Source organism: Mandrillus leucophaeus, unplaced genomic scaffold (genome assembly GCF_000951045.1).
Source record: "Mandrillus leucophaeus isolate KB7577 unplaced genomic scaffold, Mleu.le_1.0 Scaffold134, whole genome shotgun sequence".
Classification (NCBI taxonomy): domain Eukaryota; kingdom Metazoa; phylum Chordata; class Mammalia; order Primates; family Cercopithecidae; genus Mandrillus; species Mandrillus leucophaeus.
Window position 1 is genome coordinate 3,596,631 of NW_012101299.1, and position 13,270 is coordinate 3,609,900.

The following is a 13,270-nucleotide window of genomic DNA, read 5'->3' on the forward strand; positions in this document are numbered from 1 at the left end:
GGGGAATGTACTCAATAGCAGTTTTCTGAAGATGCAAACATGCTTTGTATACATGCAGTTTCTTAGGCCCATCTCAAAAAAAATCTTTTTAAAACAAAGGCATAACGTTAAAATATAAATCACTGATGACACGGTATTGGGGACAAGACAGGTTGACTATATATTTTAATTAACCCTATCCAAGATGTTGCATTCTGATCATCTAACTCATTTCGACAGAATACACCATCTTGAAGAAGAATGAATGTATTATTCTTCAAATGTCAACTATGTTAGCTTTGTTTTTCTCAAGAATTAGAAAGCAATAAGGTTAAATTTTCAGTCAAGCCTATACTTAACACAAACCGATTGCACATTTCAAAATAGCTAGAATAACTTGAATGTTCCTAGTGTAAATAGACAGTAAATATTTAAGGGGATGGATATCTCAATTACCTTGATTTAATTATATGAATTTATCAAATTATCACATGTACTCCAAAAACATGTTCTTCTAATATGTATCAATAAAAAACAAATTTAAAAATAAAAAATTTAGAATATTTGTAGCTAACTGAAGAATGACCAATTTATTTTTAATAGAAAACATGCAGATAGAAAAACTATCATGAAAATTTAAAACTTGTGAACAAAGGGTAGGAATTTTAAAACGGTAATTTTTCTTAGAACTTTATGAAGTTCAAGAAAAATACCTTAAAACCAATATAAAGAATAGCAGGCACTGGACTAAGCAGTTCACCCACAATATCATGTTTTAATCTCACCACAGCCATAAGGCGGTAATAGCATGCCTAGTTATCATTCCAATTCTTCCTGTTGCAAGTAACAGAAAACCAGACCCCTCTGGCTGAAGCCAGTAAGTGAAAAGACTAACAGGAGGGCCAGCCTCAGGGTTCAAATACGTCACCAGGACTGGGTTGCGTCCCAGTCTCATCTCTGCCAGTTCCTGTAGAATCCTCCTTCCAAGGTACACAGGGTGGCTACCATAGCTTCAGGCCCTCACCTCATGATGACAAGACAGCAACACAGCCGCCATTTCATGTCTGTTCTCATTTCCACATTCAGTTAGAATTGAAGAAATTTTCCAGTAGCACCCACAAAAATACTGAGTCCACCTGGTTGGCCTACCTAGACATATCACCAGCCCTGATTAAGTCGCTGTGGTCAGGGGCTTGGATTTTCTGGTTCGCTTAGGCTAGTCATACGTCCCATCCCAGGACTGAAGAAGCGCCAGGGCTGTTGCTGGAGAGTGGCTAATGTCCCCTTTACAAATAAGGAGCTCATGGTTTAGGAAGATGAGCTTGCCACAAATCAGATACTTGTAAAATAAGTCAAAATTTGAACTTAAGTCTACTTATCTGAGCCCAAAGTCTTACAACCATTTATGGCTGTTAACCTAACACCTACGTCGCGGAATGGAAGAGTCCTAAGACTGCAAGGACCCTTCTTTTTCTTCCAGATCCAGTCTAAGTTGGTTGGTAATTTCTTCAGACCTTGCTTTCAGGGAAGTTTAAAAAAAAATTACTTGCATTTGTATATTTTCTTTGTATTTTCAGCCAAATTTCTTCTAATTAAAGTACAACATAAATTGAACCAACACAATAAAGTAATCGTCATTTTAAGAAAAAACAAACTTCTACTGATTTCTGCTTCTGGTCATGGAGTGTGAGGGACCAGATTTAAGTTCTTAAACTACTACAAAATCAGACCAAAAAATACAATGGTTTCCAGGCATTGGACGACAGGCAGTGCAGGGCTGTGATCCTTAAGAGAAGGGAAGCAGCGAGCCAGGAGTTTCCAGGCCACAACCCAAATGGAGGCCAAGAGAGTAACAGCAGAGGATACAGAGAGAGGGTTCCAGGGGCCAAGACGCAATCCGAGGGGAAGCCCTTCCGTGGAGAGCTGGAGTCCTGGAGCGGCCTTCTCGAGTCTTCCCGAGCAGGTCTGGGCAGCGAGGAAACATCGAGGCTGGAGTGAGCCAACCGGAGAAAGAACAGCCCCGAGCTCACAGGGGCGGGGAAGAGTTCCAGCTCTCGGCAGTCCCTGGGAGGAACAGCGCACTATTTGGGGCGTCGAGTAAAGCACCGGAAGGCTCCGCTCAGGAGCGTGAACAGCACCGCCTGCTGCAAGCCTGGAAAGGAACGCGTTGCCTCGTCACTGCGATGTGTCACACGCGGCTCAGTCACCTCGGGAGCAGGAAAAGGCCAGCGGGCCACGCAGGGATCACCGGGGCCTGCATCCAACGCAAACGGCCAGGTCCACGAAACAGGAAACACAACCCGCAGCGAGAAGCAAAGGGATCCACAGAGAGGGGCCAGGAGTCACGGACGACGCCAGGCAGTCGGCGCCCGCGCTTCCGCGGGCCAGGACGCCCGAGAGGCACGGGGGGACCGGGGAATGCCCCAGAAAACTGCCCTCGACTAAAAGCGCAGCGAAGGGGCGGTGCGCTCGAGACCCTGGAACGGGAACGACCACAGACACGCAGGGAAACAACCGGGTCCCAGGCCCAGGTGGGCGGGCGGCTGAGGAGCGTGGCTGCACCCACAAAGCCGCCAGCGGCTGCGGGCTACAGCGAACCCCGCGCGGGACTCGGCCCTCACTATACGAGTCACTGCATGAGGCCTGGGCGGCTGCACTCCCTTGCGCGTCAGCCCGCGGCGCCCAAACACCCTGCCAGGCAAGCCCCAAACACGCCCGCAAAGCGAGCCTCGACTGGCACGCACCTGCGTCTCGACGCTGACGGGGGGCGCGGGGCGGAGGCCGGTGAGCATGCGCAATGTCGTGTGGACCGGGCGTGGCCGGCAAGCATGCGCAGTGTGGGCCGGGCGGGGCTGGCGAGCATGCGCAGTATGGGGCAGGGCGGGGCTGGCAAGCAAGCGCGAGGGGAGCGAGCGCGGAGGCGGGCGTTGCTACGGCAACGGCGGGCGGGCGGCCGGGGAGTTGCCAGAGGGAACCGGGGCAGACATCCCTGGGTTCCGGTGTTCCCGGCGCAGTCGAGGCACGGAGAGGCTTTGGGGCGGGGGCGGAAAGAAGGGCGGCCCGCCAGGGGGTCCGTGGACTCGCTTTGGCCTCCTCCGAGGCGGGCCGGCGATGGCCGCAGCTGTGAGGCGAGGTCGGGTCCCGTAGCGGCGCGCAGCCTCCTCGGGGGACTCGGGGTCCTGGTTGGTTTCCACAGCTCTTCCTGAGGGTACGAATTTACGGCGGCCTAAAACCTTAGAACGGTGATCCCACGTCGGTAATTTCAGAACCCAGTAGGACCCGCTGTCATCAGGGGCCCCAGGCGCAGGGTGGTGTCGGCTTTCAGGGGAACTGGAGCCTCGTCGCCGCGCGCCTCCGGCATGAGTAGGATCTCAGAAAACGGTCAGCGGGGTTCGGAAGGCAGGAGATAAACGCCAAGACCCTACTAGAATTGCGTCTTTACGTCCTAGGCTTGGTCTCGTGTACTTTTCTTGAGCGTGTTTAATCAGCTGAAATCACTTGCTTTGGCACCCCAACGGTCGTTTTTGCCACCAAGCTCTGCCTCTTGAGCGTTTAATACTGGGATTTACAAAGCAACGTGTTCCTGTTCATCTTAGCTTTCAGTACTGGGCAAGGGTTACGTTTCTAACCCTGCCAGTGCCACAGGCTCATTATGTATTGAAGGACTCACCTGGTGTTTGGTTTTCTCATTTATAAAGTGGAGCTGGACTAGATATTTGAAGCGTTGTCAATACCTTTAAATTCTAAATTTTAAACTCTAAAACTTAATGATACCGTAGGACTTTGAAAGAGTACAGGTTTCAAAAGCTCCTTACCTTGACATTAGTGACAGTGGCCTACCGTGTAGAAACTTGAGATTAAACTGCGCACTGCAGATACCACCCGACCGTTTTTAGTGGGATGCACGCTATCTTCTGCAGCTTATAGGCTTTTTGGAAACAGGAACTGAGAAGATTCTGGCAGTGATCTTTCAGGATTTTAAATTCTTTCCACCATTTCTCCGAGTTCAGTTGTCTTGATGAGATATGGGTTGGAACTTCTTTCAAACATCTCCTGATGCCAGAATTGAACGGGAACAGTGAAGGGTTGTAGTAAGAACCATCATCAAAGCCTCTGCAGGACTTGAGCAGCGACTGACGTTTTTACTCCTAACCCTGGATATCCGAGATTTGGTTCCACTGCTTTTCTGTCTCTGCACTCACGCCTTAGTGAGTTTGTTCTTTCGGTTGGAGTAATTTAATACAAGTGTTAGTCCTTAGATTATATTGGATTAATTTCTCTTGGGATTAATTTCTGTTTTTACAGTTAGGCCCTCAATACAGTAAGTCCTCACTTAACATCATCCATAGGTTCTTAGAAACTGGAGCTTTAAGCCATGCAGTGTACAAGGAAACCAGTTTCACCATATGTTAATTGATATAAAAAGAGGTAAGTTCCCACAGCACATTCCTGGTCACAAAAACATCACCAAACTTCTAAATAAAGACCGAAGCACTTCTAATATGAAATGCTGAAATACATATAAGCTCTACATACATTTAAGAAAGATCATTACCCAATTTCTGGTGAATCCATGAGTGACCAGGTCGTGGAGGGGCTGCGTTAAATCAAAGGTAATGTTGGCCAAGCCAAAGCTCTGAAGCGCCTCCCCCTACCATGTAGTTTCAAAATAACAGCCAATTCTCAGCCCGCTGGGCCTTTCCTACTGCATCAGGTATTGTCCTGCATCTCTGTGTGATTACCGTGTGCTTTACGAATTTTTATTTTACAGTAATTTGTATCCCTCCATTTTCCAACCTCCTTATTCCAGTTCAGGGTGGCAGGGGACTGAGCCCATCCAGGCAGCTCAGGACCAAGGCGGGCAACAGCCCTGGAGAGGACGGCATCCCATGGCAGGGCACACTCACACTCACAGTTACTGAGACGGGGACACGCCAGTGAGCCTCATGTGCACAGCCTTGGGATGTGGGAGGACCCCGGGGTGCCTGGAGGAAACCCACAGCACGTGGGGAGAACGTGCAAACTCCACACAGACAGTGGCCCCTGCCGGGGATCAATTTCTTTTCTCATCAACGTTACAAGGAAACGATGTTAGAAGAAATGTGTTCGAGGGCCTCCTGTGCCAGTTCCTAGATTACTTGAATAGCTTTCTATTTCTCCTCATCACAGTATATTTTGAATACATCTGTCTTCATAAAATACACCATGTCCAAAATCTAGAAGGGCCAATTCCAAACTATTCCACCAGCTTTGAAGGGAATTGAAGCAAGAATAACAACAGTAAGTTCCGTGTGAAAAGACCTGCTTTAGATACTTCAAAGGTCTCATTAATCCTTGCGGCAACCCTGCAAAGCCAGCGTTGTTATACCTGCTTTATAGATGAGGATCGTGGGGCTCAGCTGTGTTCAGTATCTTGTGCAGCAAAGTGGTGGAATTCAGTTGGAACTCAAGTTGGTCTGTCCCCATATTCTGTACTTTTGTGTTCTAGAGAGACTGAAGTTAGCCAGTGTTCCTCTTGCGTTCCAGTTTCTTCATTGTTCCCTTTCTCCCCAAAAGAAGCATATTATGCTGATTTCCAGCCTGCCGGTTCTTTCCTCCTACCTGCAGTGTGCCATGTTCATTTCCCTCTACGTATCTTTCAAATGCCAGTTTAACTAGTTTTTCCGTTACAAGTCTCCAGTGTTAGCCTGAAATTTTGTAGTACTTGTGTATCATGTTATATTTAGCAATGGATTAATCCCTAGTGATTAACCATTTGTATTAATGTGTCCTCAGGAGCTCAGGGCTGAACTGTTTGAGGACAGGGATGAGTCGAAGCATGATTGACTTGAGTTCACCCCCTTCCTCCGGAACCAGAATGTGTAACTTAGTGCCACCCTGTAGCAGGCATTCCTGCCGCTTCATGATCTGTTAGACTCTTACAGATCGTCCTCACAAACTGCATAGGTTTTTCTGTGCACTGTAGCTTTGACTTTCTGTTGACCATGTCTTTGCAGCAGAAGAATAGAAGGAAGGTGATGTGATGTGATGATAGAGTTTGTGATAGCCAGGCAACAACTTTTCCTGATTCGGCATGTTAAAAAATAAGGTACACTATTCTTTTCTTAAACATACATATTATTTGACTCATGAAATGTATTTTAATTCAGCCATTTGAGAGTATAAAAACTAGTTTACAAACCCTGCTTCAACTAGGAATTGTCAGCAGGAATGGGCAGTGCCAAGTGTGGCATGGGGCAGTGGATAGGCCGATGGAAAAACAATCTCTGGTGATATTTACTGCAGGCATCTCTTAGCTGTTTGGTGATTTTTATTCTGCACAGGAAATTACCAAGTTTTCACAAAAAGGCATAAGCTGAAATGGCAAGAGTCTCCTTAGTACTTGCCTGGAGTCTAATTTAATTATAGTGAAGCAGCATGGGTTTGTTTAGGCATGCACAGGTTTATAGGTCATAATGAATTTATTCATATTATAATTAAGGCTTTAGTAATTAAATGAAAAGATGTTCCTGTATTGTTAACATAAATGCTGAGACGAGGGTCTGCTCCTGCTTAGGTAAACAATGAGTCAAGCGTTCCTTACTATTTGATTTGTTCGTATGTGCCATCAAAGTTGAGTATTGAAGCCTCAGTTCTCTTTTAAATGATATATTACATAATATTCATCTAAATATGACTTTTTTCCTACCTTTTAGGGTCACTCATCTAAGAAAGATAACTTGGCAGTCAATGCAGTTGCTTTACAAGATCACATTTTACATGATCTTCAACTTCGAAATCTTTCAGTTGCAGATCATTCTAAGACACAAGTACAAAAGAAAGAGAACAAATCTCTAAAAAGAGATACAAAGGCAGTAACAGATACTGGACTTAAAAAAACTATGCAGTGCCCCAAACTAGAAGATTCAGAAAAAGAATATGTTCTTGATCCCAAACCACCACCATTGACTTTGGGTAAGCTGATGTAGTCATTCATCTTTTGGCTTATTAGGGCTAAAAAATCTATTGAGATTAATAGTATAATTTTTTATGCTACAGAAATAATTTATTTATTATTATACAGAGAGGTATGTATGTATTGAAGGTGTGTATGTATTGAAGTTTAAAAATGATAGGGGACCTTTAGAGCAAGAAGGTAAAGGTAGTAATGGCAAGTAGGATAATAAGTAAAAATGGGAGAACAAAAGAAATATCTGTTGATTCACATTGATAAAAATAAATGAGTAAATAAATGGTGGAAAAGAAAAATCCCTTATAGTAGAATGAATATAACTCATAGAGATAGTAGACAGGGGATAGAAAATCACCTTTGGCAAACACCACAGTAATGATCATCATTACTGAAATTAGGAATGAGAAAAATTATGTGCAGACACAGAATATTGAGGTAGTTTCTCCAGAGATGCAAGTACATGGCAGGGAGAAAAACAGTAACTTCACAGTTACTTCAGCTGTACAGTCGTAACACTTGGCAGGCAGCGCCTGCACCAAGTAATCCTAGTTAGGTCAGCAGTAACGCACGGGCCAGCCTCACGTGTCTCCTGCTGAAAGGTGCAACAGCACTTCTATGGCATTCTTACAAAAATGCATATTTGAATTTAATCATGAGGAAACCTCAGACCAACCCAAGTGAAAGACATTCTACACAGTTCCTTGCTAGTACTCTTCAGAAGTGTCAAGTCAACAGAAGCAATTGAAGACCTAGAAACTGTTCCAGATTATAGGAGACTCAGGACATAGCTGCAAGTGCAGTCTGTGATCCTGGATCAGATCCTAGTTCCGAAAAAAGACATGAGTGTGACAGAGAACCAGACCTGCAGAAGGCATGTAGGCTAATTGATAGATTATAGCAACATTAATTTCATGGTTTTGATCTTTGTACTAGGGTTATATAAAAGGTTAACATTTGGGTTTAGGAACATATGATAATATTTTCTTTTTACAAGTGTGAATATTTATTTAGAATAAGACCAAAACTTGCAACAAATTAGAAATTTCAAAAAACATGAAATATATCCTAAACAAAAATCAATAAAAATAGCAATAATATTTTGTATTAATTAGCTTTCTGAAATATCTCTATAATACTTTTTCCATCTCTTTTGATTGCTGGATACTCTTTGATCATATTTTCATGTGACAATAATTCTGTAATGTCATTCTCTATAGAAATAAGTCAGCCTTACCTCCGTCATGGCTGACTGAAATTCTTTCCTTACGATAGGTGGGATGCATATAGCATGCAACTTGACACACATTCTTACTGTGTGTAGTATTGCTACAAGTTTGTGCCTATAAATAAAAGCATGCAGATCAATTCCATTTCTTCTAATTAATAAATGAAAGGAGATGTATTATGCATTTATAATTGTAAATGCTGTTTTTAAGTATATTAGTTTCCCAGTGCTGTCGCAACAAATTAGTACAAACTGGGTGGGTTAAGTTTTCTCAGTGTCCTGGAGGCCAGAAGTCTAAAGTGGCGCCATTGGCAGGGTTCTATGGAAGAATCCTAACTTACCTTTCCCTGGTGGTTCCTGGCATTGCTTAGCTTGTGGCAGCATCACTCCAGTCTCTGTCTCTGACTTCACACAATCTTCTTCTCTACGTGTGATTGTACCCTCCCTTTCCTCTTCTTATAAGGATACCATTCATTGGATGTAGGGCCAACTTTAAACCAGTATGACCTCATCTTAACTACATCTGCAAAGACCCTATTTCCAAATAATGTCAACATCCTGAGGTTCCAGGTGAACAAGAATTTTGAGATGACGCTATTCAACCCAGTACAAGTGTGCCCCTGATAGGGGAGAACTTCCATTTAGATTTGGCATCAATGAGAACAGAGTCCTTCACTTACATTTGTTGTCTGGAAGACTTTTTCACAACATCAGGCTGAGTACTTTTCATACTTTGTTCCTTATCCACTACTCACATATATTACTGTGTTGATAGGTGCAAGAGGTCTTTTGATAGCTCACAGTGGCTAGGCTATGGTTTGAATGTTTGTCCCCTCCAAAGCTCATGTTGAAATTTCATTTTGTTTTGTTTTACTGAGATGGAGTCTTGCTCTGTTGCCCAGGCTGGAGTGCAGTGGCACAATCTCGGCCCACTGCAACCTCTGCCTTCTGGGTTCAAGCGATTCTCGTGCCTCAACCTCCCAAGTAGCTGGAATTACAGGTGTGTGCCACCACACCCTGCTAATTTTTGTATTTTTAGTAGAGATGGGGTTTTGCCATGTTGGCCAGGCTGGTCTCAAACTCCTGACCTGAGGTGATCCACCCGCCTCAGCCTCCCAAAGTGTTGGGATTACAGGTGTGAGCCACCACACCTGGCCTGTTTTTTGATTTTTTTGTTTGTTTGCTTTTTGTGTGTGTTTCTTCTTTTTTATTTATTTTTATTTCAATAGCTTTTGTGGTACAAGTGGTTTTTGGTTACATGGATGAGTTATATAGTGGTGAATTCTGAGATTTTAGTGCACCCACCACCAGAGTAGTGTACATTGTACCTAACGTGCAGTTTTTTTAATCCCACACCCCTCCCACCCTCTGCCTTCTGAGTCTCCAATGTTCATTATACCATTCTGTACGCCTTTGCATACCCATACGTTAGCTTCCACTTATAAGTGAGAACACACGACATGAGTTACCTCACTTGCAGTAATGACTCCAGCTCCATCCAAGCTGCTGCAGAAGACATTTTTCCATTCATTTCTATGGCTGAGTAGCGTTCTATGGTGTATATATACCATACTTTCTTTATCTACTCATTGGTTCATGGGCACTTAGGTTGGTTCCATATCTTTGCAGTTGTGAAGTGGGCTGCAATAAACATACGTATCCATGTGTCTTTTTCATATAATGACTTCTTTTCCTTTGGGTAGACACATCCTTTGTGTTGTTTGTTGGCCTTTATCTAATTATAGGATTTCCCTTTTAGCAAGTTGCTAGAGGTTTTTTTTCTTGCTGATTTGTTTGAGTTCCTCGTAGATTCTGGATACTAGTCCTTTGTTGAGAATTCTTCATACTGTTTTTACAACCTTTTGTAAATCTGAAATTATTTTAAACTGAAAAGTTAGAAATATGATTTTTAAATGGTGGGCGTAGAAAATAGGTTTGGTTGAGGACCATGTGTCCTAGCACGGGTCAGATGGATCTGGAGGTGCTGGAAGGCCTGTTGTGTTGGAGTCGCACAAGGTGGAGGGGACCTCTTCCCACAGCAGTGCCAGGGGAGATGTTTGATGCTGTCTTCCTCTGAACTTCTGCTAACAAGCTTGTTGTCTTCTAGAAAACAGTGTGGCTCATGAACATGTTGAGACTTGGAATAATGTCATACAACAGTTTAGTGAAGATCCTCTGTTGTGCCTGTGTGGTTTAAAATGTAGATGACCAAATAGTTTCATCATAATCAATCTTAATCAGGAAAAATTTAAATTAGACATAAAGAGGAACGTCCCAATTTGGAAAATAAGTAAAGTTATTAAGGAAAATGCATGAGACCTTTTTTCAGGACCTCTTTATGGAAAAAATCTTGATTGTGCATATTAGTTACTAATGACATTGAACCATATGCTCTTTACTATCTATATGTAATATTCCACTTGGATTTCTGTCTTTTCTTGCTGATTTACTGGAGTTCTTTGCATATTCTACATAGTAATCTCTTGTTGATTTAGCCAGTGAAAATATCTTCTGTTCTTTTACCATCTTTTAAATTATATCTGTCGTTTTATATTGAATACAATTTTCATTCTGATTAATGTTAAATCCATTGTTTTTGTTTTTGTTTTTTACTGTATTGCTGCTTGGGGGAGATTTAAGATATTCTTCACCATTCTGAGAGTGCAAGGATTTTTCTACATTTTCTTTAACCTTTTACATTTCACATTTAGATGTGGCCACAGTTTGTGTTGCTTATGATACTGGGAAAATCGTGGTTAAATGAGGTTAAAGCATGTTCTGTTCTCTCCTTCCAAGGCTTCTGCTTCTATGTCAGTATTGCACTGTTTTGATTAATAGAGTCTTGTTATATGTCTTAATAGCTGCTAGGAAAAGACCTTTCCTCTTTTTTTTCCTCTAAAGCTGCCTCATTTTCTACATAAAATTCTGCTGGAGATGTTTTTTGAATTGGATTTGTAGATGGGGGAAATACCGTATTTACAATGTTATCATCTGATCCACAAATATGGTGGCATCTCACACCATTTAGATCTTTTTGTCTCCGACTTCTAGGGGTTTTCTGAGTAAGTCAGTTGATCTCTGCAGTGATTCTTATTGTCTGTGCCTTTCTACTTTTATGCCTCTTCTTCTTTTGCCCCGCTTTGTTTTCAATCTGGACAGGATCTCCTGAGCTGTGGTGAATACACGTAATAATACCTAGCGTTTCTGTCTTGTTCCTGAACCTAACACATTTCATTTCCCTACTTATGTGATGTTTGCCCTTTGTTTATTGTTCTGTTTTGTGGTGTTTGTTGGCCTTTATCTAATTATAGGATTCCCTTTTTAGCAAGTTGCTAGAGGTTTTTAAACTCATTAATAGGTGTACTTTTTTAGATGCTGTTTTCCTGCAGCTTTTTAGATGAACATGTTTGTTGTGGGTTTTCTCCTTGAGTTCGTTTGTGCCGTAAATTACAGTGACAGACTCTGATATTGAATCTTTGTGCATAGCTTGAATAAACCCTACTTGCCCACGGTGTTTTTCAAATTTACTGTTGCATTCTGATAACTAATTCTCGTTCAGGATGTTTGACGTTTAACCATGGATTACCCTGGACTATGATTGTCCTTGTCTGGTTTTATTATCAAAGCCATGTAAGCTTCACCAAATAAGTTGGGCAGTGTTCCCTCTTGTTCAGTATTCTGGAATAACAGAAAATAGGGATGATATGTTCCTTAAAAGTTTGGGGTAACTCGATTGTAAAACCATCTGGGCCTGAGGCTCTTTTGTTCCTTTAAGTGGGGTGAGGAGAGGTGATGGATTAGGATGCATTTGGCTGCAAGTATACGAACAACACACTGAAAGTGATGTCAGCCTTAACGGTGTGCGTCATTGTTCACAGCAGTTCTGGTTTGGTGGCTTATTGATGTTTGCCGGGACCAGCCTCCTTCTGGTGCTGCCGTCGGGTGCTGCTGCCCTGTGCATGGACACAAGAGGGTGCACAGCCCCAGGGTCAGTCCTCAACAACAAGGGATGAGCTGGAAAGGCAGGGGAGAAAGTTCCCAACAGACCTTCCTTCCGCTTCACCTGAGATGGTCACATGCCCACTGATAGTCTAAAAATTGGCAAAGGGTAGCAAGACTTCCATGACGTGCTTAGATCCACCAGTAGAGCTCTGTGAGGCTGAGCCCATTTCCACCGATGCGCAGTGTGTTCTGCGGGCAAGATGAGTGCTGGACGTGCTACTGATTTTCAGCATTATTGCCTTGTGGCCAGAGAACACAGCAGTTTGCTGAAATCTGTCAATACAATTATTTACCTTCCCTCCCGTTCTAAGGTCTTGATTAGTTTATAAATATAAGGCCAGGTTTGCATGATGGGGAAATGTGGATGCTTGAAGTTGAAGCAGTTGGCATTGACCGTAGCAGAGTCTGGAGTGTGCAGCAAGCGCCCACCCAGGTCTAAGAGGAGCAGTGGCGCCGGGTCCCCGTCTCTCCCTGAAGAGGAGCAGTGGCGCTGGGGGCCCGGTCTCTCCCTACAGAGGAGGAGTGGCGCTGGGGGCCCCGTCTCTCCCTGAAGAGGAGGAGTGGCGCCGGGGCTCCCGTCTCTCCCTGAAGAAGACGAGTGGCGCTGGGGGCCCTGTCTCTTCCTGCTCCCACACCTTGAGCCAAAGGCAAAGAGCTGGCCTGAGGCAGCGCCCCTCCTCTGCAACCTCAGTCTCAGCCTCTTCAGTCTTACTGTTTCCTTTGTTTCTCTGCAGGCCAAGTGCTCTCTCACTAATGACCATCTGCACATCCTTTTCCTCCATCTAGAAAACCTCCCCCTTCACCCACTGCTGTTACTCTTCACCCTGCGGGTCTCCATTTAATGCCACTTTGGTCAGGTAACCTTCTCTGGGGTCACAGCTCCTCATCCAAGACCTGCATGCCATTCTCCATAGCGGTCATCACACTTGTAGCTGCTTGGTTCTTATCAGAAGCTCCATGGGCATAGTTTCAGAAGTAAAATAGTTCTGTGAGGATTATAACAGAAAGTGTAGCAGTCCCTTGACCTTTTTGGGGCATTACTCTAAAGCAGTCATTTTCAAATCCTTTGGTTCATTCTTCTGGTATTATTTTTAATTTTTTTTTTTTTTTTT

The 13,270-nt window shown here is 43.6% G+C and overlaps 1 protein-coding gene and 1 pseudogene across 4 annotated transcripts in view; one reads left to right on the forward strand and one right to left on the reverse strand.

The window, feature by feature from the left end:
- Positions 1–545: 545 nt before the first annotated feature.
- LOC105534377 lies at positions 546–2,842 on the reverse strand (annotated as a pseudogene). The gene has a single exon (XR_001005264.1). The product of XR_001005264.1 is annotated as an uncharacterized protein C7orf13-like (transcript).
- Positions 2,843–13,270, forward strand: part of RNF32 (ring finger protein 32) — a 40,728-nt gene continuing 30,300 nt past the window's right edge. Inside the window, exons 1-4 of one of the 3 annotated variants that reach the window (XM_011973084.1) lie at positions 2,971–3,161; positions 5,149–5,259; positions 5,976–6,067; positions 6,675–6,933. In XM_011973084.1, coding sequence (XP_011828474.1) covers positions 6,053–6,067; positions 6,675–6,933 — 274 coding nt within the window. In that variant the 5' untranslated portion in view covers positions 2,971–3,161; positions 5,149–5,259; positions 5,976–6,052. Of the gene's footprint in view, positions 3,162–5,148; positions 5,260–5,975; positions 6,068–6,674; positions 6,934–13,270 lie in introns of all 3 variants that reach the window. The other 2 variants (XM_011973083.1, XM_011973085.1) reach the window with 2 other exon arrangements.